The 26,694-nt window shown below is 49.6% G+C and overlaps 2 protein-coding genes across 5 annotated transcripts in view; both read left to right on the top strand.

Annotated features, from left to right (window-relative positions):
* Positions 1-518: 518 nt before the first annotated feature.
* On the top strand, positions 519-5,349 carry NHLRC4 (NHL repeat containing 4). The gene is made up of 2 exons (XM_038150927.1): positions 519-630; positions 2,517-5,349. Exon 2 carries the CDS (start codon positions 2,533-2,535, stop codon positions 3,655-3,657), a length of 1,125 nt encoding a protein of 374 aa, XP_038006855.1. The 5' UTR covers positions 519-630; positions 2,517-2,532; the 3' UTR covers positions 3,658-5,349.
* Positions 5,350-5,495: 146 nt separating this feature from the next.
* Positions 5,496-26,694, top strand: part of PIGQ (phosphatidylinositol glycan anchor biosynthesis class Q) — a 34,332-nt gene continuing 13,133 nt past the window's right edge. The window contains exons 1-7 of one of the 4 annotated variants that reach the window (XM_038150924.1): positions 5,889-6,318; positions 6,487-6,567; positions 8,701-9,391; positions 14,977-15,108; positions 16,660-16,780; positions 23,150-23,276; positions 24,430-24,583. In XM_038150924.1, coding sequence (XP_038006852.1) covers positions 6,543-6,567; positions 8,701-9,391; positions 14,977-15,108; positions 16,660-16,780; positions 23,150-23,276; positions 24,430-24,583 — 1,250 coding nt within the window. In that variant the 5' untranslated portion in view covers positions 5,889-6,318; positions 6,487-6,542. Of the gene's footprint in view, positions 5,650-5,888; positions 6,319-6,338; positions 6,568-8,700; positions 9,392-14,976; positions 15,109-16,659; positions 16,781-23,149; positions 23,277-24,429; positions 24,584-26,694 lie in introns of those variants that run through there. The other 3 variants (XM_038150926.1, XM_038150923.1, XM_038150925.1) reach the window with 3 other exon arrangements.

The following is a 26,694-nucleotide window of genomic DNA, read 5'->3' as shown; positions in this document are numbered from 1 at the left end:
GCCTGGGTTGAGCAGTGTGGAGATGGAAAGGGGGGCTGTTCTAGCAGTCCTGGCTGATCTGCCTCTTCTAGAATTGCTTCTCCATCACTGCACCTCAAAGCTTGACATGGCAAAATTCACCAGTCTCCTTTTTGTAAGTGGGTAGACTGAGGCACACAGCTGCACTGTGCCCAGGCTGGGGCACACGGGGAGGCAGTGGCGAAGCCGTGAGAAGCCCTGATTCACCATGTGAGCATCCCTGTCCCACCCCAGCAGCTGCCAAGGGTGAGGAGCAGCAAATCAGCCCTTTTGCCTCTACATAAAAGCCCCAAATCCCCCAGGCAGCCGGGTGCCTCCCTCTGGCAGGAGCAGGCAAGTAGGACACAGACTGATGGCAGGAGAAAGGCACCTTGTCTCTGGGCAGGAGACCAGCAGGGAGTAAAAACCACGTGGAACAGCCCTCGTCTTGCTGCTTCTGGTTGTCAGCACAAGTTCTTGTGTTTACCCAGACTTCAGGGCAATCGCCCGTTACTAACAACACAACATCCCTTGGTCCCACTGCCCTGAGCCCAGCGAGGGAGCAGGACAGAGCCAGCGGGAGGCCAGCGCGGCCAGGGAAGAACAGGCAGCCTCCAGAACAGCAGGACTGAGGTACAGGATCTGTGGTGCTGAGCTTGTATCTACAGGTGGTTGGCCTGGGCTGTGTGGGGGACAGTGTCAGAGCCCTCCTCTTGGGTTTGGACCCCAAGCAGTTCAAGCTAGGCTCAGGACACACCATCAAGGGTCTAATGGCAACTTTGGGTGTCCAGTGCCCAGGAAGTGAGGTGTGTGAGAGTGAGTGCTCCTGATGAGGGGTGTGTGGCAGCTGGCACATCGTCTCCCTGGCAGTGACTCAGTTTCCCCATCTGTAAAATCCAGCTTCTTGGATCGAGAGCTCTGTCCAGCTCTGAAGGAGGATCCTGACAAGCAGTCCTAGCATATGGAGGGCTTGTTTCCACCAAGCAGATCTCTGCTGCTGGAGACACAAGGCATAACCACCATGGGGAAGAAAAAGCTGCTCCCAGGCCCCAAAACAGCAGAAATTGGATTTCCATCTGTATTCTCTCATCCCCACCATTGTGCATTTGCATTTGATACTCTGTAATTATGCAGGGATGGCTTTTAGATAGTTGCAGTATTTGCACATGAGAAGGACCATTTGGCACCGTATGCCTTAGCTTTCTTCAGCTGTGGTCTGGGGAAATGTCACTTTTGTGAGCAGCATAAGGCACATGATCCAGGCAATCATGGGACATGGGGCAATAAAAGCATCGTGATGGCTTGCAAACAACTCAAAACAGTCAAGTATGCCCATTATAATTTTAATTATAATCACATTTAAGGCAAAGTAAAGCTATGTCTCTCCAGGAGTTTTAATGAGGTCATATTTCTCTTAACATTTCACTTGCCAGCTCCTGGCTGTGTGTTGTAAGCCATGCTCCAGCCAGGCCTGGGGACAACATAGCAAAACTGGGCTCCTATCACTGCCCAGTTTTAAAACTGAGGGAGAGTGTGCAAAAGAAAAATTTGGGTTCTTATGGTGGCTCTCTTGTCTGAAAAAAATGGTGAAGATTAAATGTATGTTTCAGAGCAGAATCTCCCCTTTTCTTCCTGACAAGTTGTTGGCTACTTCAGAAATAACTTGATCAGCAGGTGCTAAACTCTGCTCCCTGTGACAGGGACAGGACCCAAAGGAACGGCTGGAGCTGTGGCAGGGGAGATTTGGGTTGGATATCAATAAAGGTTCTTCCCCCAGGGAATCCTGGGCACTGCCCAGGCTCCCCAGGGAATGGGCACGGCCCCGAGGCTGCCAGAGCTCCAGGAGAGTTTGGACAGCGCTGCCAGGGATGCCCAGGGTGGGATTGTTGGGGTGTCTGTGCAGGGCTGGGAGTTGGACTCCATGATTCTTGTGGGCCCCTTCCAGCTCAGGATATTCAGTGATTCTATTAAACTATTTGGATGGGAAAGGGGCTGTCCTGAGCAAAGACATGCGCTGGCCATGTTTGACATCTGACATGTGGGAGTCAAGGAATGGTGACCCTGAGTGACTCAAGGGTTACCATGGATTGAGCTTGGTTTGGAGAAATGAGGCTCACAGAAAATAGGGGTAATGAGCGTTAAAGACCTGAAAGAAGTCACTGTCTCAGGAATGGGGAGTCTGAGGTCCCATTCAATAAGTTCACACACGGGCTCACCTTTACACATAAATCTTCAGGCCACGTCTGACACCAGTTGAGCTGTTAGAGCTGTTGGACCTTTTTAGCTTGTTCCTCCAGCTGCAGGTCCAGTTTGCTGACATTTTAATTTCTATGCCATGGTCCTTGTTTGTCTTTATTTCATAATTAGCTGGCAATAAAGTGACGTGGTCTCTCTGGCATGAAGTGAATCCAGACTAGCACCAACTCTTTGACCCTGGGTAGATAGCAAGCACCATAGCACGGTCCCAGAAATGGCAGCAGGCAGGGACAGTGATGGTCCTAACTGCTTCCCCCAAACAGGGACAAAAGACTTGTCATGGACTGCACGCTGGAGACCAGCCAGCTAAAGCAGAAGCTTCTGAAAACCATCTACAGCCTCCAGCTGAAGTCATTTACCACACTGCAGTCAGCCAGCCCATTGCTGCACAGCCAGCATGGCATGGGCATGGTGACGCAGTACCAGGTCCACCAGCTGGCAGATAAGGCCAAAAACCTCTGTGGAGATCTGGACAACATCAAGAACCTCCTCCACTACTGCCAGGATGATTTGGTCTGGCAAATTCCCAACCCCACCGGCAGCCGCTATGGGGGTGTCCGTGGAATCCATTGCTCCCTGGATGGCTCCATCTACGTGACAGCTGAGAGTGCTCCCTGGGTCCATGTGCTCAGCAGCACAGGCCACACACTGCAGTCCCTGCCCTGCCAGCAAACAGGCAAGGGAGGCAGCATTTTCTTGCCCGAAGATGTGACTGTGACTAGGATGGGAATGGTGGCTGTAGCTGACATGGTGAATGAAGCCATCTGGGTCTTCAACCCTCACACCAGCCTCTCCAAGGGGGAATGGATAAAGATCAGGAAGGTTGGTTCCCCCAGGGGTATTGGAGTAGACTCCATGGGCAAGATCCTGGTAGCAGACTACGCACAAGGCCAAGTGCACAGCTTTGCTCTGGACCATGCCTTCAGGACACTCAATGTCCACGCTGTCCCAAATCTGCAGGGACCTCGCTACATCAGTCCGGCGCCCAGTGGAGGCTTTGTGGTGAGCGAGGAGTGTGGAGACGTCAAAGTCTTCATGAGCAGCTGTAAGCTCCTCTGCTCCCTCAGCAGCAAATATGGACACCAGTTTGGCAACCCTGCTGGGGTCTGCGTAGACACGGATGGTAGCATCCTGGTGGCAGATGAGCAGCGCCGTACGGTCCACTTGTTCCCGGAGCATGGAGCTCCCATCTGCCTGGTGTCCACAGGGCTGCGGAGGCCCGCTGGCATGGCTTGCTCCTCCTCTGGGCACCTCTTTGTGGCAGACACAGTGGAGAACTGTGTCAAAGTCTTTAAGTACTGTGTGAGGCCCCCATGCAGAGCCACCAATGCTGGGGCATCATGTGCTGACCCCAAACAAACACACAGGTGGGGAGGGGGGGTGGTTCCCCTCCAGCCCCGCTGAGCTGTGCATCTGTTGGTGCTCTGACAGCTCTCACAGATTCATGGAATCATGGAATGGTTTGGGTTGGGAGGGACTGTAAAAAACATTTCATGACAGGGACACCTTCCACTATACCAGGTTGCTTCAAGCCCTGTCCAACTTGGCCTTGGACATTTCCAGGGATGGAACATTACCCCAGACCTGACTGCCTGATGGCCCCCAGCTTCTCCAGGACTAGACCAGCTCTGGACCAACCAGAGCATATAAAGGATGACCCAGCTACTCAGAACTGGCCTTGCATTGGTGCCTCAGCAAACTTGTTATCACCATACCCCTGATTCCCTGCATGTTTTCCAAAGCTGATATCAATATTTCTCCTCTCTCCATGCGATTTTGATGTGCCATGGTCCCATCTTCCTGATGCCAGAGCATGACCAGAGGGGTATGGCCATGCTAGAAGTCCGTGCTCTATCACAGAATCATGGAATCACACAATGGTTTGGATTGGGTCCTTAAAGATCACCTAGATCTACACCCTGCCATAACTAGGGACGCCTTCAACTAGATCAGGTTGCTCCAAGTCCAGCCTGGCATGATTGAGCCAAGTGGTCTGTCCTAATTCATTCCCAGGCTGTTAGGGAGGGTTTTGCAATCAGAGAACAACATACTGGGTCTGCAGCAGACTTCAGGAAAAGGGTAAGATGAAGGTAACTCCTTCTGTGCTGCATTCCTGACCTCTACAGGGAAGCAACAACCACTACACTGAATCATGGAACTCCTCACACTGCCCCCCATCCTGGGGCGGGAGCTGCCCTGCTGTCCTCTGGAGAGGAGGGCTCAGAGCCACGTCCGCTGCCTTTATCGGCAGGGGCCAGGGGAAGGCGGGCAGGGTGTGCCGGCACAGGGACGGGCGTTTTCCTCTCCCCGCTCCGGGCCTCGGTGTGGGCACGAAGCTTTACGACTCCTCGGTCTCTGCTGATGTCCCAGACCCAAGTCACCACCTTTCATCCCAAATGATCCCTGGAGAAGGCCTTGCTCCCTCCTGGCCCTGGGACAGGCACTGAACACAGCAGACACCCCGTGGGGCCCTCCAGCACCCCTCTCCCTGCAGAGTGAGGCAGGCAGGGAGGGGGGCTGCATGGTCTGCAGGAACAGCGAGATCAGCCTGTCCAGTCCCAGGAAGCTCAGCTCCCTCCCAGAAGAACTAATCTCCCCCATCTTATTTCCAATTCTGTGGCATCCAACAATTAAAATAAAATCCCAAACCTTTTATCTAGCCCACACCCAGTTCTGCACCTGCTCTCTTTTTCCATGTGGGACCTTCTCATACCACCCAGCATCTTCCCAAGCTCACTGGCCCGATCCCACTGCCGGATCACAGGACAAAGCTCTTGGGCCCCTGTGGGCACCCGTGGGTCTCTGCTGGGCCAGGCATCCACTGAGGCGGTCAAGATGGGGGTCAAGAGGGTCCCATCAGCACAGCCGAGTCCCTCGCCACTGGGATGGGGGACAACGGGATTCCCTGAGGAAAGGTGAGTCTTTGGACTTTGGGGATGAGGGACAATGAGGTCCCATATCGAAAAGTGCCTGGCTTGTGGGATGAGCGACAGCAGGGTTTTGTGAGAACAGCGGGGTCTCTCGATTTTGGGAACAGAGGACAGCGAGGTCCTGTGATGACAGGCGAGTGCCTGGCCTGTGGGGATGGAGCCAGCAGTGTCCCTTGAGCACAGCCGAGACCCTGGCCCCGCTCCAGGCGGGCGGTGGCAGGGCGGGCGGGGGGCACTGCCGCTCCTTATCGCGCGGCTCAGGCGGCCCCGCCGCTCTCGGGGCCCGCGGGAAGGCGCCGGGACGAGCCTGAGGAGCGGCGCTGCCGGGAGCGAGGAGCGGGGAGCCGGGGCACCGCGGAACGCGGGCGGCGGGCGGCGGCGCCGGCCGGGCCCGTCCCGCTGCACGGCCCGGCGGCAGCGGCGTCTCCGAGCAACCGCGGGCGGAAGCGGCGGATCGGAGCGGGCGGTAGGAGCGGGGCGGGCCGGGCCGGGCCGGGCGCGGGGCCTGCGCGGGCACCGGGGAGCCCCCGAGGGGCCGGGGGCAGCGCCGGGCCCCTCGCCACACTGAGGGGCTGGAGTGTGCCCACGGAAGGGAACGGAGCTGGGAGGGGGCTGGAGCACCAGGAGGGGCTGAGGGAGCTGGAGTGGGGGCTCAGCCTGGAGAGAAGGAGGCTCAGGGGGGACCTTGTGGCTCTGCACAACTCCTGACAGGAGGGGACAGCCGGGGGGGTCGGGCTCTGCTCCCAGGGAACAGGGACAGGACAAGGGGAAATGGCCTCAAGCGATGCCAGGAGAGGTTTAATTTGTATATAGATAGGATAGATGGGGATATTTCTTCACGCAAAGCATGCTCAGGCACTGTCACAGGCTGCCTGGGGCAGTGGTGGAATGCCAGTCTTGGAAGTGTTCAAAGAGCCGTGTGCATGTGGCACTTGAGGGCATGGTTTAGTGGTGGTGGTGGTGCTGGGGGAATGACTGGACTTGGAAGGCTTTTCCAATCTTTACAAATCCACGTTTCTATGATTCTTTAGATCCTGGCCTTAACCCCCCTGCAAGGATCGTGGGATGCGCAGGTGTGGGTCTGCTATGGGATCAGTCCCCCTTGGCACCCTGTGTCCACAGGACAGCCTCTGGGGTGAGACCATGCCCACATCCCACCATTCACCTTTGCTTTTCTAACAAAAGTTCTGGAATTAATCAGTCCTGGAGTCCTGTATTCATTTGTTGGTTGCATTAACACATATTAGGTAGTGTTTATTTTGTTCATTTTGGTGACCTGAGGTCATTGCATTGGTGCTCTCAGGGAAAGGTGGATGTCTTCAGCAGAAATAGGTGGATCTCAAAGATTTTAGGCACTTGATGAACAGGGACTGCATGAGCATTGGTAAGATTTTTCTGTTAAAATTAGCAGCAGTGAAGCATTTGACTGTGATGACATTTGATATTTCAGTCTGTTGAAATGAATGAGGTGGAAGCATGACAAGTCGTGGATTTGGGAATACAAGAACATTAACATAACAATAGTTGATGAGCCGGGTTTTCAACTATCAAGATATTTTGTACAGCCTGAGTATCATATCAGAATCTTCTCTACCATGTCTCAAGCAGCTGAAGAGCAGATCATTTGACCTGAGCTATAGCCAGAGGAGTTGGGTGCATAAAACTATGTTAATTTTAAAAGTTGGGAAAGATGTAAGAGGAGAAACTCACAAACTAGAGAAGATAAGGATGACAAGTGTTTCTGCTCCATGAGAAGTTTTCCCAGAGGATTGTGGCTGTCTTTAAGAACAACCTCAGTGAAAAATAAGTGTGTGTATGAAGAGTCAGTTGACAATTCCTCTCTGAAATGTTCAGTGGATGGACAGACCTTTAAGGACAGCCATGCATAGGCACTGAGAGTCTCTTGTAGCAATACTCACAACAACTCTCCTCTTTTGATGGGAAAAACATCATGAGGCTGTCTTTGTTATTTTTCCTTGGACTGAATTTTCCCTTTTACTGCAAAACTGCAAAGTATATCCCAACACTTCCCTCTCCTGAGGGATTTTGTTGGCAGTGCTGGAAGCACAGTGTTTGCAGGTCCTGAACGCACCCAGCACTGACCCTCGCTGCTCCAGAGATCCTCCAACCCCCAGCAAGATCTGGAGGCCGCAGAGGGACTTAATTTCTCCCTCTTTGACCCGAGGGATAACCTCAGAGACCTGGAGTCTGTGAGGAAGCAGGATCTCAGAAGAATCATAGATCATAGAATGGTTTGACATGCAAAGGACCTTACAGACCATCTCATTCCACCCTCTGCCATTGGCAGGGACGCCTTCCATTGTCCCAGGTCGCTCCAAGCCCCGTCCAACCTGGCCTTGGACACTGCCAGGGATGGGGAGTCCACAACTCCCGAGATTACCCCACTCTGAGTGATTAACCCCAGAGGTTAATTACTCCCCATAACTGCTCCTCTATCCCTTTGTGCTGTAGGAAATTCCCAGGTGCTGAGCTTTACTGGCTCAGCTCTCCTCTCCTAAGGGAGAGGAAAAAAGCCACCAGGCTCTTCCCGCTGCGCTGTAAATACCCTCTGTGTTCCCTTTCCAACTGACTGGTCCCTTGCAGAGGAGCAGCCTCGGGGGCCTGTGGAGTTCCACATCCCTAACAAAGCACTGAAGGACAGGAAAGGACAGCGGGCGCCGGATGCTGCCTGTTCTGCGCCAGCGCCCTCCTTACTGCAATTATATTCCTGTTAGAAACCTCCACCTTATTTAAAGAGACACTGTCAACTGCCTCAAAGCTCCTTTCTGGAAAAGTCTCCCAAGGCCACTGAGATGGGTTCTTAATGATGGGGAGAAAAACACTAAAGATAAAGAGCACTGATAAAATAGAGTTGCTTCTAATTTTTTAGGCTGTTTAATCTAATGAATTAAAAGTACTTCAATTAATCACTGTAGTCCTTTCTGACAAAATTATCATCTCAGTTTCCAGATGAGAGTAGTGAGACAGGAGGAGCTGAGTGATGGGATCAAGGTTGCTCTGTGAGTTTGCTGCAGAGGTCTGGGTTGTAAGGTGGTAAAGGAGACTGAATAGCATGAACCAGTGTTTGATTGTTGGTAGCAGCAGGAAATACTCCCAGAGGCACCATGGTGAGCTATGATGTAGTCCCTTCTCTCGGAGGTGCTCCAGCACACCTGGTGTGGGATCCAAGATCTAAGGCTGGGTGAATGCCAGATCTTGGCTGGTCTGATGGGCTGTGCTTATCTGTGTACCACCACAAAAGACCTTTCCAGGACTGGGAGAAGGGCTTTACTGGGAAACTTCAGGCTCACCTTCCCTCACTTCAAAGACTGCAGATCATCAGGAACCTCCTGAATGTGTGTGTATGGCTGTTGGCTGTCACTAATGTCATTACTTAAGTGGTTGGGCTTAGTGCTTTCGAGCATGCTTAGTTCTGCTCTCTGGTGGCTTTGGCCAGCTCAGATTTTCCTTGTGTTTACTCACCATCCTCAAGTTGAATTTTTGTGTTTATTGGCAGGTGTGCATCCCTGCAGGGTCACTGCCATGGTACTGAAGGTGTTCTTTCCATCGTGCTGCTCCTCAGCGGACAGCGGCATTTTGATCGGCCGCTGGATCTCTGAGCAGAACTCTGCTGTCATCCTTGCTGTGCTACACTTCCCCTTTATCCCTGTCCAGGTGAAGCAGTACCTTGGGGAAGTTCAGCACTTGACTAAAGTCAGTGTTTCTGTGCTTGGCTCATGGAGCAATAGCAAACAGGAGAAAGAAGAGAGTCTCAGTGAGTTCTTGGAGGACCTTGGGACCATATTCTGCCATGAGCCATGGATCCAGATAAGCAAAGAGGGAGACAGCAAATTCTGGAGCTGTTCTATCCTTCAGAAACACCCTAAGAACCCTCAGGAGGAAGAAATCATCTTGGTATACTATGACCAGCGCAAGGTCATGCTTTCCCATCTCCACCCCCCTTTGGACACAGCTGGCCAGAGGGCAGAGGATGCCTCAAAGCTCTCGGCCATCTTTGACACAGTGGCCAGGAGCCAGGTTCTGTTCATGACGGACAGGTACGACGAGGGGCCCATCAAGCTGACCCACTGGCAGTCGGATGGGGTGGAGGCCAGTATCATCGTGGAGCTGCTGAAGCAGGCCTCTGTACCTGCCTGCATGCTGCTGACATTCCTGCTCTCACTGGTCTCTGGGATCTGCAGGAGCAGGTAGGTGATGTGACATCACCCAGCTTGTTTTGCCTGGAAATGTAATTCATGTTTAGGCATTGCAGTACTACTGCTCAGCCCCAGTGAGAAATGCGATACAAAATTGTTCTGTTGTAAACAGGCTGCTGCAAGAGGTCCTGTTGGAGTGGAGCTCCAACACAAGGAAACACAAGGCTAAAGGCTCCCTCAGAGCTCTTCATGGAGATGGGAGGTTTTCTGGGAAGGGTTTAATGTCCTCTCCATTTGCAGCAGGGATAGTTCAGCCCTGCTTCATTTTCATCACAGCTGAAAATGGATTTCCAGCTGTTCTGTGGCTGACAGAAGGACATGAGGCTGTCCTTAGTCTCCATTGCTGGGGACTCCCTGCTCCCTGTTTACTGTGACTCCCTGTGCAGCTGTGAAACATCAGCAAATACAGTTTCTAAATCCATCCTCTCTCCAAGAGACTGTGGTGCTGCAACCTTGGCACTTTACAGAAGTTTGGAGTGATTGCTGCTCACCCTGAATCCTTGGTGAAATCTTGTTCTCACAACTGTGAGCTTGAATAGGATGCTCCAAATGTAATACCTGGCAAGTGCTTGGACTGAAAGCTAATTCTGAGCAGACTTGCAGGGAAGAAACTTAGAATCATGGAATCATTTACCTTGGAAAGGCCCTCTAAGATCGAGTCCAACCACTAACCCAGCACTGCCAAGGCCACCACTAACCCATGTTTCCGAGTGCCACATGTTTTTTGAATACTTGCAGGGATGGTGATTCCACCACTGCAGCTGCCTGGAGAGGTTGTGACAGAGAGGAGAGTGGAGTTCTGGTTCTAAGCTGCAAGAAGACACTGTAATTGATGAAATTTTGGTGACAGCTACTACTGTATTCATGGATAAATCTTTTTAAGTACAGCCTAAAGGAATGGAGGTATTTAACAGGTTTCCAATTGTGTGATACAGTTGTATAAGAATTACAGTGAAACTCTTCCCATGCAAAGAAAGATTTTCTGAGCAGTTGGGTTACACAGTCTGGTACACAAAGGAAAAACTGTCCAGTTTTGGATTATTGGAAGAGATTGAGGTTCAAACCTGGTATCACCAAGAAACCCTGTGTCCTGGGACTGCTCTGTAGATACTGTGTGTTACTCGTTCTTAATGGTGATTAAGTCACAACTTTGTGGTTGGGCAGAAGATTTGGAGTCAGCTCCAATGGTCCTTTTTCTGTCTGTGTGCCACCACCAACAGACAGGATGATTCTTTTCTGCACAGGCACTTGGTCTCACTTGGTCCCACCTCAACTGGTGCCAGGATTCAGGCCAGGCTTGGAGTCAGGTTAAGCTCAAGCCTTGCTGGCATCCAGTTGCAGTCTGCAGTCTAAACATAAATTGGGAGCTCAAGCTCAGCTGGCAGGTTGGGCCCAGATAGCTGCTACCCAGCTTCTCAGGAATTCTGACTTCAGCTTTTCCTAGGGGCAGGACGGATGTTTTGAGGTAGAGCAGCAGCCAGCTGTACCTGGCAGCAGGCAGAATGCAAGGCTTGCTGTGCATAAACCAACACTGAGCCTGTCCTTAGCCTTGGGAGGCAGAGCTTTCTCTCTCCTTTGTTTTATTAACCCACAGTATCAACTTTATATTTACTTATCTCCTACATGTTTTAAAACATCAGTCTTGGGGTACAGAGATTAGTACCTGGCTTTATAACGAGTCTCCTGCTTGACCTTCTAAGTAATTTAAAGGAATTTGGTTCCCTTTTCTACCACATGATGTGTGGGACAACCTCCTTCATGCCAACATACTCGAGGCAGGGAGGGTTCAAGAAGTCACATGCAGGTGTCTTTCCAGTCCCCTCCTCCCCATGCTGAGGCAGGACATCCCATAAAATAAGATTTACTGGGTTTTTTTTCTCCTTCAGGTCACAGGACTTCTTTCTGTCTGTTTTTTTTTGGTTTTTTTTTTTGTGATGTTAAGGGATAGTCAGCTTTGAAAGGCTAAAGAAAGACATCAGCAATGTCCTCTCAGGCTGGGGAGGCTTGGGGATTTTTGGATAGGCCCCTGTTGTGTATTTGCACGGGAGAAGCAGGGCAGCAGTGTTGGAAATCTCAGGCAGTGAGTCGCTGCCATCCCTCCAAGCTCACCCCGTGTTCCCAAGTCCTGCTCATCCTGAATTAAGGCATTTCTTCAGCACCACCGTGTGCTAAGGGGTGGGCATTGCGATTCTGCTTCAGAGGAACTTGGGGGCAGCATTCCCATTTTACCTGAAGGTCTCTGCTCTTGGGGACGTTAGGATGTTTTAGTCTTGAGGCAATAAATTCCATGTGCTCGTTATTAAAAAAGTCTGTTTATAAACACCTCCAGTTCCTCATCCAAAGGGAGGCGCTGCTCCTGCAGTTTCTAGCAAGGAGCAAGAAAACATGAAGTAGTTCTGGTTAATGGAGCTTAATATTTGCATGTGATCCAGATTCGGAAAGATTGCTTTTCATCTGATATCTGAAAATTCCCCTCTCACTCTTTGGAAAAAACTGAATTGGAAAATCAAGACTTACTCTTGGAGGCTATGTTAATTTATTGCAAAAATTCCATGTATTTGGAAATACCCCAAAGATCTCCTGCTGCTTAAATAATGCAATGACACAACATCACTGGATATTTGTTGGGTTTTTTTATCTGGTTGGTTTTCCATTGAAGTTCTGAAAATGGTTCTATGTACTGTGTTGTAAACAAGTGGGAGTATTTCTGGCAATGCACAGTTGATGTGCAAAGGGGTAGGAGACCACGCAAGGAATATATTTTTGCTTTCTTCCTCAGTCCTCACAGAGAGGCGAGTTCCCATAGCACATCTTGCAGCTGCTCTATTGAGCTTTTTGCAGTATGTTAGTATTTTTATTTCAGTAAGTATGTGTATGCATTTCCTTTGCAAAGAAAGTATGTGATTGGAATAGAGGTTGTGCTTGTGGTGGTGAGTGAAAAGAGAGTCAGTTGTAGCACAGGCAAGGACATCCCTGTGACGTATTTTTGGCCCCATGGTGTCCAGTTGAGGAGCTGAACCATTGCAGGCTGCACAATGTTTTGGTGCTCTGGGTATGAGGCTGCTTTGGGAATCGTTCCCACTTGTGCAAGACATTCCTCCGGCAGACAACAGCAGCCTGTCCTTTGTCTTGGCTGGGGTGTCAGACTGAGAGTGACCCAGGGGCTGGCTGCTTGAGGAGCAGCCATGGATGGTGAGAGACACCCACTGCTGAGAGAGGATGGCACTGTCACCCAGTGAGTGTGTAATGTAGCACAGGCCCCAGAGCTGCTGCTCTCTGCCCGAGCTGACAGGGTCTGGCAGCTGGTGTTTGACCCATAATTCTTCACCTTCAGCCATCTGTACATAATCCCACAGGTAGAGTGTTCCTCCTTCCCCTTCTTTACATTTCAAGTGCAATTCTCTGCTCTAGTCAAGTTTTGCCACACCGGAGTTTGTAACCACTGAGCTGGGGCATAATTGGAAGGGAAAACTCATCTGCTCTCATGTCTTGGTGAATCTGTGAGCCCAGGTGTGTGTGATCAGTGGCCAGAGCAGTCACCCCCTCTCCCTCCCCTGCACGGTGCTCTTTTCTCCACCGCCTCAGCTCCCTCCTCCTGACAAGTCAGCTGAGGAGCAGTGCATTCATTTGTCTCCAAGGTGGGAGGCTGTAGCGCAGAGCTGAGTAACTTGGAGACCTCAAATTAAGAATGATTCACAGTACACTGCGTGTGTTTCGAACCCAATGTGTCTGAAATTTGAATGGGGAGGGAGGGGGAAGAGGGGGATTTCAACACTCTGGTCCTTCAGCTGACAAATGATGCACAAAGTGGGGTTCAAAGGGCTCAGGAGGGTGCAGGGAGGAAAGGGACAGCAGCCCCGGGGAACTGAGCAGGGTTTGGAGGAACCATACCTCTGTAATTGATGTGAATTGTATAAATAGCAGTGGGCACCCCAGTGTGCCCATCCTGACCAGTCATGGAGGCATCTGCTGCTGGGCATGGGCTGGCACGCTCCGGGTGAAATCCGTGGAAGGCACGCACAGTTTCCAGGGACATTCATCTCCAGGCCGTGCTCAGTAATGATCCAAGCAGCTGTGCAATTTCCAGAGTGAAGCAGGATACAAGGAATAATGGTATTGTGTGAAATGAATGTAACCTGAAAAACTGTGCCAAAGCAGCACAAGAGAGTAGATGAAGTGACTAAAAGTGACCGTGGGTTCCTGGACATGTAACAAAAACAGTAAAACACAGTAAAAATAGTGCAACAACTGCACTGGCTGGTGTACTCCTGTGTACAGGAGAGAAGTGATCCAAATTATGTCCACATCAGAATTTATCCCCCAAACCAAACCTGGTGCCGTGTGTTGCTGTGTCTTCTATGACCAGCCTGCTCCCAGTACTGTGTCACTTCAGCCTGCACAAATCACCAACTGTCCTTGCCTTATAGGTTGTGTGGTAATAAAAGTAACTCCCCAAAATAATTTAGCATCATTTTGTACTTTTCTTCTGAGTCATAAGAAAAGAACCTTGTGACTGTTTCCTCCCCTACAGGCCTGATGTGGATGTTAACTTTGAAACCTAATTAAATGCTAAATGTTGTGTTATCTACATAATGCTGGTCACTGCAAGGCAGTGGAGAGAAGGTAGAAGTGAAGACCCTGAAAAAATAATTTGGAAGTAATAAAGGAAAAAAAAAAAGAGAAGGATCAAGTGGAAGAGAAAAGAAAAGGAAGGGGGAAGGGACATAAACTGGGTGGAGGGCACAGCTGTTTGTTATACCAGCTTCACACCACACAGAGACTTGTGATCACCTCTGCTCTGGAGCCAGGCTGGGAGAGCTGGAGGGGTTCGCCTGGAGAGCTGAAGGCTCTGGGGGGACCTTAGAGTCCCTTCCAGGGCTTAAAGGGGCTCCAGGAGAGCTGGAGAGGGACTTTGAACAAGAGATGGAGCGGAAGGACAAGAGGGGAATGGCTTCCCATTGCCAGAGGGCAGGGCTGGATGGGATATTGAGAAGGAATTGTTCCTTGGGAGGGTGGGCAGGCCCTGGCACAGGGTGCCCAGAGCAGCTGGGGCTGCCCCTGGATCCCTGGCAGTGTCCAAGGCCAGGTTGGACAGGACTTGGAGCAGCCTGGGATAGTGGAAGGTGTCCCTGCCATGGCAGGGGGTGGAACGAGATGGGCTTTGAGGTCCCTTCCAACCCACCCCTATCCATGATCTGTGATGAGTAACACTGGGGTTTGTGCTGCAGTTACACCGTGTTGTATTGTTGCACTGAACACGACTCTGCTCTCCTGGAGATCGGAGCATTGTGCAAGCCCAGTGATGTATCCAAAAGCAAAGGTTTGGATCAGAATTGCCTTGTAGCTTCCTTGGAAGAGTGAGACGTGGTTTGACAGAGTGCAAATGAGATTGTCTGCATGTCTTGGTCTGGCAAGGCTGCCTTAATTCTGTTAAGCTTTCAGATTCGTTAACATCTAATCACCAGCTCTGGTCGCACAACCTTAATTTCACGCTGACTGTTTTGCGTGGATGTTGGATGCTGGCCTGCCTGCTACATGGCAAAGGCAAGAGGAGACATTCCCATGTGTTTCTGCAGGGTGCTGAAGTTTTGGCCTTTGTCTTTCTTGTGGAGCAAACTCTCAACTTGTGAGCAGCTGGGACATCGCCTGCAGCACCTCCAGGTCATCAGCAGCAACAAGAAGGCTCAAAACCAAAATCAGCTGATGAGGTATGGAGTACATGTAAAGCTAGGTGTGTCTTGGCTCTATTCCTGTCTCCTTTAGGGAACCCAAACCATGTATCCCATGCCTGGACAGTACTAGGTCCTCACTGTACTCTATCATGTTGCTCTATTTCCTGCTAGTTTGCATATCTTTACTCTGCACTGTATTCATATGCATATATATTTGTATTTTTATGTGTTAATCATGCCTTTGGCCAGATAGCTGCCTTTTTCCCTAGCTCAGGAAAGGCAACTGGGATATTGTACCCCAAAAGCTTGTGCTGCACCCATGTGTGAGTGCTTTGCTGTCGCTACTCCCACAGGCTCATTGCTTTCACATGTGCTGCTGTCAACCACGGCCATGTATCAGTGTTCTTTGGCATTTTCTACAAGAGCAGAAAGGTTTAAATGCTCCCCTCTTTCACCCACTCTTTTGGGAAAGCTTTTTGTGCAGAAACTGCAGACTAGAGACTCCACTTACACTGTCAGAACAGTAACAAAGTGTAAGAGAAAACGCAAACACACAGCACAGTGAGAGGAACAGAGAGGAGATCTGAGACAGATATTGGATGCCCTACAGCTCTTCCACATCCAGTCTTGTTCTGTGTCATTCTCTGATCCTGCAGTAATAGACTCCCAGGGAACACTTAAAATAGATTAACAGATTTGAAGGCCAAAAGTAACTGTGATTGTTCTGTCTGATTCCTGAATAACTCACGTCATGGAATTCCATTCAGAAACTCTACAAAGGAAGGGGCAGCCCAGCAGCCCTTCTGGGTTTGTGTATGAACCCAAAACCACTATTTATTGCCTTGTCTGGGAAAGCCATCTGATCACAGTGGATGTGCCAAGTGCTGCTGCCCTTGGTACTGGTAATTGGTAAATCCCCCTGAGTGTGTATATACCTTTCTGTCTAACATTCCTCGTTGTAGCTTCAGTCCACTCTTAGCTCCCTACTAAGAAAGGTTTTGTGGTGTGGCTCTGAGTGGCTCTGAGTTTAGAAACATGGAATCACAGAATATCCTGAGTGGGAAGGGACCCGCAGGGGTCGTCCAGCCCAGCTCCCGGCCCTGCACAGACCCCCCCAACAATCCCACCTTGGGCATCCCTGAGAGTGCTGTCCAAACTCTCCTGGAGCTCTGGCAGCCTCGGGGCTGTGACCATTCCCTGGGGAGCCTGGGCAGTGCCCAGCACCCTCTGGGGGAAGAACCTTTCCTGATCTCCAACCTAAACCTGCCCTGGCACAGCTCCAGCCGTTCCTTTGGGTCCTGTCCCTGGTCACAGATCGGAGCTGCTCCTCAGGAGAGAGCTGTAAACAGCTGGGAGGTCTCCCCTCAGTCTTCCCTTCTCCAGGCTGAACAAACCTCTCCTGTGCTCGGCTATAGAAGGAGCAGCACACCAGTGGAAGTGAAAAGATTCCAAAATTGTTCCTCTTCAGTGAGTTGTCCTGGTGTCCCTGGGACATTAAAGGTGCTACATAAGCGAAGCCAACAACTGTCATTGAAACATTAAACACTATCCTTCCTTTAACTCTGTTTCTCTTTGCCCTGCCTGCAGGAAAGCCAACATCTTTGTGTCTCTGCTGATTGATGTGGCCCTGGGGATACTGCTGATGTCGTGGCTGTACAGGAAGAACCGCATTGGTCACCTTGCTGACACTCTCATCCCTGTGGCTGACGTAAGTCTGGCCAAATCTGATCCCCTTTCACCTGCTCTGGGTTGGTTGTTAAGGAGGCAATGCCTCACACGCAAGCTTTCAGAGAGACCTGTCTGAAGTCATGTAAATTAGGTCTGCTCAAGAACACGAAATCTTCAAATCAAGCCTGTTGGGGCTGCTCAAAAGAAACTCAGCTCTGCTTTGCATGTGCTGTGAACAGTAATTAGATGTTTATGGGAGGGCTCCTCGAGCTTCTAAAGGAAAAATTGTGGCTTGGACAGAGCTCTGCAGCTGCGGGTTGGGTGATTATGGAGCCATAGTGCTTTTATTTTTTTCTGGAGTCGACAGAAAGTGTCCTTAAGTTGTTGCTTTATGGGTTGTTCGTGGTGAAAAAAAAAGCTGTAACCTGGGTTGAGTCTGATAAACTGCTGGAAAGTCAAATATGATAAACAGTGCAGCTGTGCTTGTGGAAGGAGGTTCATGGGGAAGTCCAAAGGCTTTGCTGGTCAGGGTACAAACACTTGAAATCCTGCCTAAGAGCTCTGGGATATGGCTAAACTAGGAAGACCTGCCGTGTGTTTTGATTTCCTTAAACATAACTCCTCTTGCCCACTGAGATCCCTCAACATCAGCAGACTCACACTGTCCTGCTCTTCTGGTGGTTCATTTTAGATGCAGAGCTCCAGTATATCTGTTTAGTGGCAGCAAGGAACATATAATATACTTCAGAGGCTGGAGACCAGACCACTAATCTGAGGTCAGCTCTCTTTTAAGAGCTTCTGTGTCTTGGGATTACATGTGCAGCCAATTTTGAGTCCTGCCATGCAGCTGCACAGCCTAATCCTTTCTCTGCCCACTTTCCTTTCATTTCTGCATGGGTATTTCCATTGGTTTCTTTCTAGCAGCTGGAGAATGTCTTCTCTCTGCTCTTTCTCCAGCTTCTTGGTTGGGAAGAATTTGATTTTGATCAGAGAATTCCAGCAGCAGTTTATTTTTCCTACTTATGCTACATTTCCTGGGAAGAGCTCACATTTCCCTTGATGATGATCTTTTTGGTCTATGTCTAACTCCTTAATTATTGCAAGGTCTCTGATCATTCTTGTACATGCTGGACTTTCAGAAAGCATGTATGGATTGTCCAGCATAGCTGTGGATCAGGACTATTTCTGGTTTTCTTATCTTTTGTAGTCAAACTTTTAAGGACAGCATGTGTGCTGTAGGCACTACTCAGCAGTGGTGGTGGGTAGGGAGACCCCCATTTGTTTCAGGATACTTGGTCTTGTGTTTGAGCTATACACTGCAAATATTCTTCTAAGCCTTATTCCTACATCTATTCCCTTACGGATATTTTGGCTGGAGAAGTTTAAGTTATCTAGATCTTTCCCTGTGGGATTACTGCAAGTGCCCAGCTCTCAGAAATCTGATTTCTTAACAAGTCTGCAGGGAAGTGGCTTTGGCTGCATTCCTGGTTGCACAGGTGGCTCCGGGAGGGATTCCATCTGCCCAGTGTCTTTGGCAGATGGATGCTCTCTGTGCTCAAGGTGTGTCCAACCCCAGCACCTGTCCTGGACAGGCTTTCTTGTGAGGGTTGCTTGTTTGTTCCTCTTTCAGTAATTTAGCTCATCTGTCACTCAGCTTTTGCATCACAGTGACAGCTATCTTCACCAAGTCTCCTCCTCCATGCGTGGACTCTGTTACCTGGCTATCACCAGGAGCTGTTTGCTCTCATTCCTGGAAGTGCTGACTCCTCCATGTCTGGGGGGGGCTGATAGCCAGTCAGTGCCTTTCTTCCCTGTTTTTCCAGGCTTATCAGTTCAGGCCATTCACAAATTTTTGGTTTTTGTTTGTTTTTTTTTTTTCCAGCCTTTCTTTCTTCTTTCAGGCATATGAGATTGTGGACAAAATCGTTTGGAGTCTTTTTACTCCCTTTGCTGGGCATTGATTTATATGCATTATGTGCAGCCTTAAAAAATGCAGATCTGAGTGATCCCAAAATATACCAATGACTTCAGCATGTGGTGTGCAAGCCAGCACCACTTCTTTTCCAGTATGACAGCAAAATCTCCCCTCAGCCATTCAGCAGTAGGTTTCCTCTCTGCTGCTGAGTGTCCATCTGGTCTGCATTATTCCCATCACTGGGCTTTCTCAAGTGCTTGTTTGTTGCCAAGTTCAGTAACTCAGCATTCCCTGTGAGCAGAGATCCTTCCCTAACACTTTTCTGCTTTGAGCTGTGCCCAGATATGCTGATAGCATTGACCCTACACCTCTGTATCTGTTGGTAAATAGAACATTGGGTATCTCACTTGCCCAGAGGGTGCTGGGCACTGCCCAGGCTCCCCAGGGAATGGTCACAGCCCCCAAGCTGCCAGAGCTCCAGGAGTGTTTGGAGAGCACTCTCAGGGATGCCCAGGGTGGGATTGTTGGGGGGGGTCTGTGCAGGGCTGGAAGCTGGACTGGATGATCCTGATGGGTCCCTTCCCACTCAGGACATTCTATGTTGCTATTATAATAAGGTTGTTATGTATAATAAGGCTATATACATAACCTCACTTTAACCTTATTGATTTTAATATTGACAGACTACCCTTATATAACACATAACCTTACTGGTTTGATTGGTTGATTTTAACATTGACAAAATCCCAGCTGTGTGGGCCCTGGATACAGTGCTTGGGTTTTTTCCAACCAACATCTCTCTGGAAGGAGGCAGTGCAGGTGAGTGATTTTTACTCTCAGCACTGTCAGGGTCACAAGCTCAGCCTGCTGCCAGGAGTTCAAGCTGTGTTCCCTGGCCATCTCTTGTCATCCTCTGATAAAATGGATCTCAAATCAGCACTTGGGTGGCAATTGTTGATGCTGCACAAGACATCACTGAATGCAGCTCCCACTTTCCCAGCGTGGTGAGCTGTACTGTGCTGGCTGTAATAACAAGCTGCTTTTGTCACTCAGTGAGGCAGATGTGATTCAGAGACACCCAGGGAGTAACTGGCAAGGAGCTGTTAGGAAAGACTGATTTTTGAAGCAGGCTTTCAAATCCAAAAATGGAAAACTTGAATAATCTTCTCTCTGTAGGTGACCTCACAACTCCTACCTTCCTCCTTCTCTTGATCCCACCAGGCTTCCCAATGGTTGTCCTTGCTTTTGCCTTCCACAAGACAGCCTTCTTTCAGAAATACCTGACTCAAAGCACTGCACTAGTTTTAAACAGAACTGCTTATAAACCATCTCCCTTTTTTTTTCCCCTTTATCTCTTTTATCCTTGCTGATGTCTCTTTTTCCTAAGTTGCAATCTGTTTGAAACAGTTACATATTTATCATAGATTGTGCCTGCAAAAGCTTTACTGGGGCTTGGAGATAATTGGATGTATGCTTCTAGTCGGTCTTGTTCCACTGATCCATAAACAAAGCAAGCAGAGAGAGTGCTTCCTGAAAAATATGTTTACATATTAATTTATAAAATATTGTATCTTAGAGCCCCAATCACCTGAAACAGACACAGGGCAGGTGTGTTTGACAGGGACAGCTTTGGCTCTGCATGCTCTGACTTGCACCAGATAGAACCCTTAAAGCTGGAAAAGACCTTTAGGATCACAAAGTCCAACCATCAGCCCAGCACCACTGTGTTCACCACTAACCCCTGTCCTCAAGGGACTCCAGGGATGGGGACTCCACCACTGCCCCAGGCAGCTGTGTCAGTGCCTGACCACCCTTTCAGTGAAGAAATTTTCTCAATATCCAGTGTGAACCTCTGCTACTGCAACTTGAGGCCGTTTCCCCTTGTCCTGTCCCTGTTCCCTGGAGCAGAGCCCGACCCCCCCGGCTGTCCCCTTCTGTCAGGGAGTTGTGCAGAGCAACAAGGTCCCCCCTGAACCTCCTTCTCTCCAGGCTGAGCCCCCACTCCAGCTCCCTCAGCCCCTGCTGGTGCTCCTGACCCTTCCCCAGTTCCACTCCCTGGAGCATCACAGTGCCCTGTGTGTCCTTTTCCAGCCGTGGCACATCAGCATTAGTCCTCTGCACATGGAAACTAGGAAGAAGAGCATGACAGGAAAGAGAATATTTCCACAGTGAGCTCATCTAACTCTCCTTAGCACCAGTCTCTCTCCAGTTTGGTCATGTCCCAGTATCCTGTTATGAAACACTTCCAAACCACTGTATCTGATTTATTAATATGCCCACATTCAGTATTCATGACTACAGGAGGAGAATCGGACTCACCGTCACCTTTCCTGATTCTGCTCGCTATTGATCAGTCCTAAAATACCTGTCTGGAAAACAACCTGCAAGGTTATGCTCCAGGACTCTGTTTTGAGGTGCCTTGCCCAGCTAAATAACAGCAAGGTAGGGCACCTTCCCAGGCCTACGTGCCCCTGTCAGGGTTTAGCAGCACCTCTGGGACTGGCAGCCTCCAGAAATACTCCCTGCTAAAACTCAGCCTTGCTGAAGGACTGCTTTCAAGCATTTAAATATTTCATTAAAATCCCCAAATGCTTTTTCTAAGTTACCAATCCAACACTTTAAATATTAAAACCAGTCTATTTATAAAGCAGCAAACGCTTCTTAGCCACAGAGGTGAGCTCCATGGGATCCAATCAGTCCTGACTTGCAGTGAGACAGATAGAAAAGGAAGGGAATAGAAAGACAAGCCTTTTGGAGAAGTTGAAAATGGAACCATTAATTTTGCCATTGCACTGAAAGTAAATGTTTACATACCCATTTTGCCAGGATCTGTTGGTTAATAAAGAAAATGGAACCATTCCTTGGAAATATTTTTTTCCATAGGGAAGTTACACATGTGAATGATAAGGAAAGTAGGCTGCAGTGCATCAGCTTTAGGGAGCGTGGCTTGGTGGTTCAGCACATGGGCAGTTCTCAGTGCCCTTCACTTGCGTGGGCTGTAAGTGGGATTTTTGGAGAAAGAGGGCTTTTCCTCACAATCTCTGTCCATGTGGGACAGTGTAAGAGATCACTTCCAGATATTTTCCCCACCTGTTTGCTGAAGGTTATCAGCTCCCTCAGCTCAGAGCTTGGTAACTGGTGCTCAGCAATGGTTTCAGCTCAGGGGAGCAGGGCAAGTGTGAACTTCTGAGGAGAAAAATCACCCAACTGCAAGAGAAGTGTGGAGTAGTGGAGTGGAGGCAGAAAATCAATAGATAACGCCAGCCTGGGCTGAAATCACCAGAAAAAGTGAATAACAGCCCTCAATGAATGGTCTGGAGCACACATTTGAGGTAGGGAAGATCAAGCCCAGAGCTGGGGTTTGGTTTTTTTTGCAGCAGTGAAGTGACAGCACATGGGCCTGGAGCAGGTCCACGGAAGGGAACAGAGCTGGGAAGAGACTGGAGCACGAGGAGTGGCTGAGGGAGCTGGACAAGGGGCTCAGCCTGGAGAAAAGGAGGCTCAGGGGGGACCTTCTGTCTCTGCTCAACTCCTGACAGCAGGGGACAGCCGGGTAACCAGGGACAGGATAAGAGGAAACAACTTCAAGTTGCATCAGGGGAGGTTTAAATTGGATATTGGGAAAATTGCTTTATGAGGAGGGTGGTCAGGCACTGTCACAGGCTCCCCAGGACAGTGGTGGAGTCACTGGAAGTGTGCAAAAAGCCATGTGGATGTGGCACTTGGGGATGTAAGTTAGTGATGCACCTGGCAGTATTAGGTTCATAGGACTTGATGTTAGAGGGCTTTTCCAACCATAATGATTTTCGGACTCAGTGATGTGGGGAGGACCTCCATTAGTGTTTTTCATCAGTGATTCCAAGGCTGCTTTGTTGCTGGGATGCCATGAGTACCCATGAAGCCAGCAGAGAGTGATAGGCAAGATCAGGGATATTGTCTAGTACACCACAAAGTATCAAGAGAGTCCGTGCATGAAATACATTTATGTAATTGTGTTTTTTACCCTGCTCTAAACAAACACAGATTGTTTATAAAAATTAACTCTCTTTTGCCCATTAGTGCACTACCATCTTCCCCCCTTTTAAAATCCTAACAGCCTTCCTCAAACTCAGCTCTGACTTTTCACCTGACTGTCCCCAGAAGTGGATTTGTGCACCAGCATTTGCCATCTATTACCAGAACCCTCATTACCCCAAGGAATCCTACTGTGCAAACCTTCCAGAGGTGGCCAGAAGTGACAGTTCCATGGTCCCGGCACAGAGACCAGTGAAGCAATTCAGGTTCCTCTCAGCTGTTGTGTTTGATTCAGTAAGGAGTTAATAAAAGTGCATTTCTGATTCAGGTAGCTGTCTGTAAAGCAGTTGTTTGGGTTTTTTCACATTGGTTTGAAGGTTGTAGTGGAATACTTGAGGGGGCAGCAGTTACAGTGCACTGGCCCTGTTCAGAGTGATTGCAGTCTTTTCTCTCCATGGCCTGGCTTCCTTGTGTTTGCAGCACGTGGCTGAAGAGCTGCAGGACCTGCTCCAGTGGCTGATGGGAGCACCAGCTGGACTGAAAATGAACCGAGCCTTGGATCAAGTTTTGGGCCGTTTCTTCCTTTATCACATCCATCTTTGGATCAGTAAGTGAAATTGTTTAACTTTCCAGCCTCCCTTTTCATCTCTTCCCTCTGAGTGTTTAATGTTTGCCTAGAGGTGAGTAATGAATCAAAATGTGCTTCTGCAAGTACAGACTTGTCTGAGAGTCTTCCTGCTGTGGGAACTGAAGCCAAAGTTGGATTCCCACACAAGGAATTCATGCATATTAAATAAAGTGCTGGTATTGATGCTCTGCAAGAAGTGTGGATGCTGTTGGATTGCTCCTTGGTGTCACTGGTGGTGAGTGTCCAAGGGAAGGCACTGCTGTGAGGTCTTTTGTAGGGTTTCGTGGTCTTTGTTATGTGAGAGGCAGCTCTTGAGATAGGGATGAGAAATGTGTGAGGATGCAAATGCCAGCCCTGTGCTATCACCAACTTCAGCTTAGTGCAATTTTATTATTTCAGTTTCTTCCTTGAAATAGAACACTCTTGTTATCCTTGATGGAGGAGTGCAGACGTGATGGACATTAACTCAGTAGTTATTTTACTTATTTACTTTGCTCACCAGTCAAGTATGGTCTTGTTTCTGTGACTTTGCCCCACTTTGGTGATGAAAGAGACTGTTTGTCCATACTGCTTTATTTTACAAAAGCCATATGAGGTGGCTTTTGTGGGAAGAGCAGAAAAACAGGAATGGTTGCAGTAAAGGTTGATGGGTGCAGTTAAAAACATACTTAAGAACCTGGACACAAATTTAGAAAATCAAATGTTACATCTCTGGAAGTGTTCAAGGCCAGATTGGGAAGGAGTTGAAACAACCTGGTCTGGTGGGAGGTGTCCCTGCCCGTGGCAGGGAGGTGGCACTGAATTATCTTTAAGGTGCCTTGCAACCTAAAGCATGTCATGCTAATTCCATGAAATCCCATGTGGAGAAAGGTGACTGCTGTGTTCAAGCTGTGCACACTCCTTCCCATCCTCCCAGTGCTGCCCCACCTTGGGCCAGAACTCAGGCAGAAGGAGAGTTTTTGTTGGCCCCCTTAAAGAGAAGATGGCATCTAAAGGAGTTTTCCAGCTCCACTTCCATGTTGTCATGGCTCTGATTTCTGAGCAGTGTTCTAGGGCAAGGGGAATCAGCCTTTTGAGAGGGTCAAGAGGGAGATGACCCAGTTGAACACTGACCCTCTGCCATGTCCACCAGGCTACATCCACCTGCTGTCCCCCTTCATTGAGATGATCCTGTGGTACGTGGGGCTGTCGGCTTGTCTGGGCCTGACCGTGGCTCTCTGCATCCTCTCCGACATCATCGCGCTCCTGACCTTCCACATCTACTGCTTCTATGTCTACGGGGCCAGGTGAGTCCCCCTCCCTCTCTGGGCTTTGTTTGGAAACCCCTCAGGCTGTGGTGAAGCGTTCAGTCCTGGTGTAGTTCTCCTGAATTCACAGTTTAACCCACAGTAATTTCTTGCAGTCTTTTGAGCCTGTAGAAATGATGGCCACAGCAGTGCAAGCAAGCCATGTTTAGATATGGCTTTCGTCCGTTTAGATATTTGTCTGTTGTGGTAGTGACCTGGAAAAATGAAACTACATGACGGGCAGAGGACAAGAAAGCAGCTCACCCCATCCCTTTGATCCGACCTCATAGTGCTCTCCTCCATTGCACCCTGCTAGAGATTTGGAGGGGAGCTTGAGAAGAGGAGGAGGAGAGGGGAACCCCTGCAGTTTAGGAGAATCCCCAAAATCCCTGTCTCTGCCCTGCTTCAGAGGTCCTTGCCTGCACTGTGGAGCACAGGTGGCAGATTTGGGGTTACAGGGGGCCTGTGACACTATCCTGGTGTCATAGTCTGGAGGGTCCCATGGCCTGAGAGCTGGGCAGAGGCTCTGAATGAGTAGGGTGAGTGCAGGGAGCTTTGGGGCACATCTGGGGCATATTGGGCTTCCTGTGCAAGAGGTGCCCATCGCTGTGCTGTGTTCCTGCTCTCCTCTAATTTGTGCTGCACCAAGGAGTCCCACAGGCCACAGGATGTGCTTGCAGGGAGATGGGATAGAAGAGATAAAGGACCTTTTGCCTTATAAAGTACAGAATGGCCATTGTCCCTCCTCAGACTTAACATAGGAAATAAAAAATCTTTAGCAATGGGTAGTTTAGGGAATGGTTGAAAATACTGAGATCTGATTTATGAGCCCAGTCTGTTGTGAGCATAGGTCTTACACCCAGAATCAGTAATGTCAGGAGTGGGAGGTCTCTTCCCAACACCTCTAATTACTGGAATTTCTGTGTTGGTCTGGGAGGAATGGCCTTGCTCAACCTGGTTGTGCAGAGTGGTAGTAGGAAGTAGGAAAAGCATTTTGTCAGCTGATTGCTCTTCCCTGGAGCTGCAGGGAGCCAGCCTACCTGTCTTGTGTTTGTCAGAAGTACAGGGTGTACAGATGTGTGCTGTCCCCATGGAGAGCCAGGAAGAGTCAGCAGTCACCCACAGCCAGCACAGCCCCTTGAATTCCTGCAGCTGGCAGGAGGAAGAATTTGCTGGTTCAGGTGCTGGTGAAGCCTGAGATCTCCTTGTGGAGCAAACCACAGAGTGAAACGAGGGCAGGCATGTGTGTGCAGGCAGCAGGGCAGGTGGGGCAGGTGCCACTGCAGCAACACCTGCTGGGTGTCATGTCAGGGGTTGCAGGGAGAGCGTGGCCTTAGTCAGAGCCATGGGCAGGTGTGTGCCAGAACCTGGAGGAGTTGTCCTGGGCTCTCTCCTGCCTAGGGATTAGTGCACCAAGCTGTGCCTGCCAGTCTGGAGGCACCCTGCCAATTCCTTGAAGCAGTTGGTGTTCCTCAAACCAGATTCTTCTCTTGGATGAGATTCCTTGCCTCTGCTTTCACATTGCTGCTGTGAAATCTGAGCAGCCTCCACACCTTAGGTAGCCTGGTTTGCCAGTCTGGCTTTTGTAGCTCAGGCTTTCTCAGACTCTGTTCTGCTCCACACATTGGCCATGTACCCTTTCTTTATGTCCCAGTATGTTGGCACTGCGGCCCAGGGCACTTTGTGCCTCCTCTCCATCCCAAGGGCTCTTTCTTCCTTGCTGTTATTCCATAAAGAGGTGTATGTTTCCCACCCCTTGTCACCACAAGTTTTCCTCACTGTTGTCATTTTTCTGTGAGAAAATTAGCTCCAAGTCTCATAGCACCAAGTTCTGAAAGCCTCAGGAAGGGATGCAGTAGGGGCCACCAGGCATTTCACTGGTCTCTTCCCACTCTTAAGGATTTTTAGAGCTGTGGGCTACTAGGAAAACTTCAGGGGCTCCACTCCTCTCCCTTGTATCTCAGCTGCAGAGGCACAATTGCATTGCATTGTCTCAGGTGTGGAGGTAACACCTTGGCCAGCCCTGTCTGGAAGGGTCTGAAGGCAGAGAAAGGGACAGATCTGAACTGAAGAGATACAGGTGACCTTGGGGAAATAGGATTGCTGGTTCT

The sequence above is a fragment of the Motacilla alba genome, chromosome 14 (assembly GCF_015832195.1).
Source record: "Motacilla alba alba isolate MOTALB_02 chromosome 14, Motacilla_alba_V1.0_pri, whole genome shotgun sequence".
Lineage (NCBI taxonomy): Eukaryota > Metazoa > Chordata > Aves > Passeriformes > Motacillidae > Motacilla > Motacilla alba.
The sequence above is the reverse complement of the archived record's forward strand: the minus strand, read 5'-3'. Positions and strand labels throughout refer to the sequence as shown.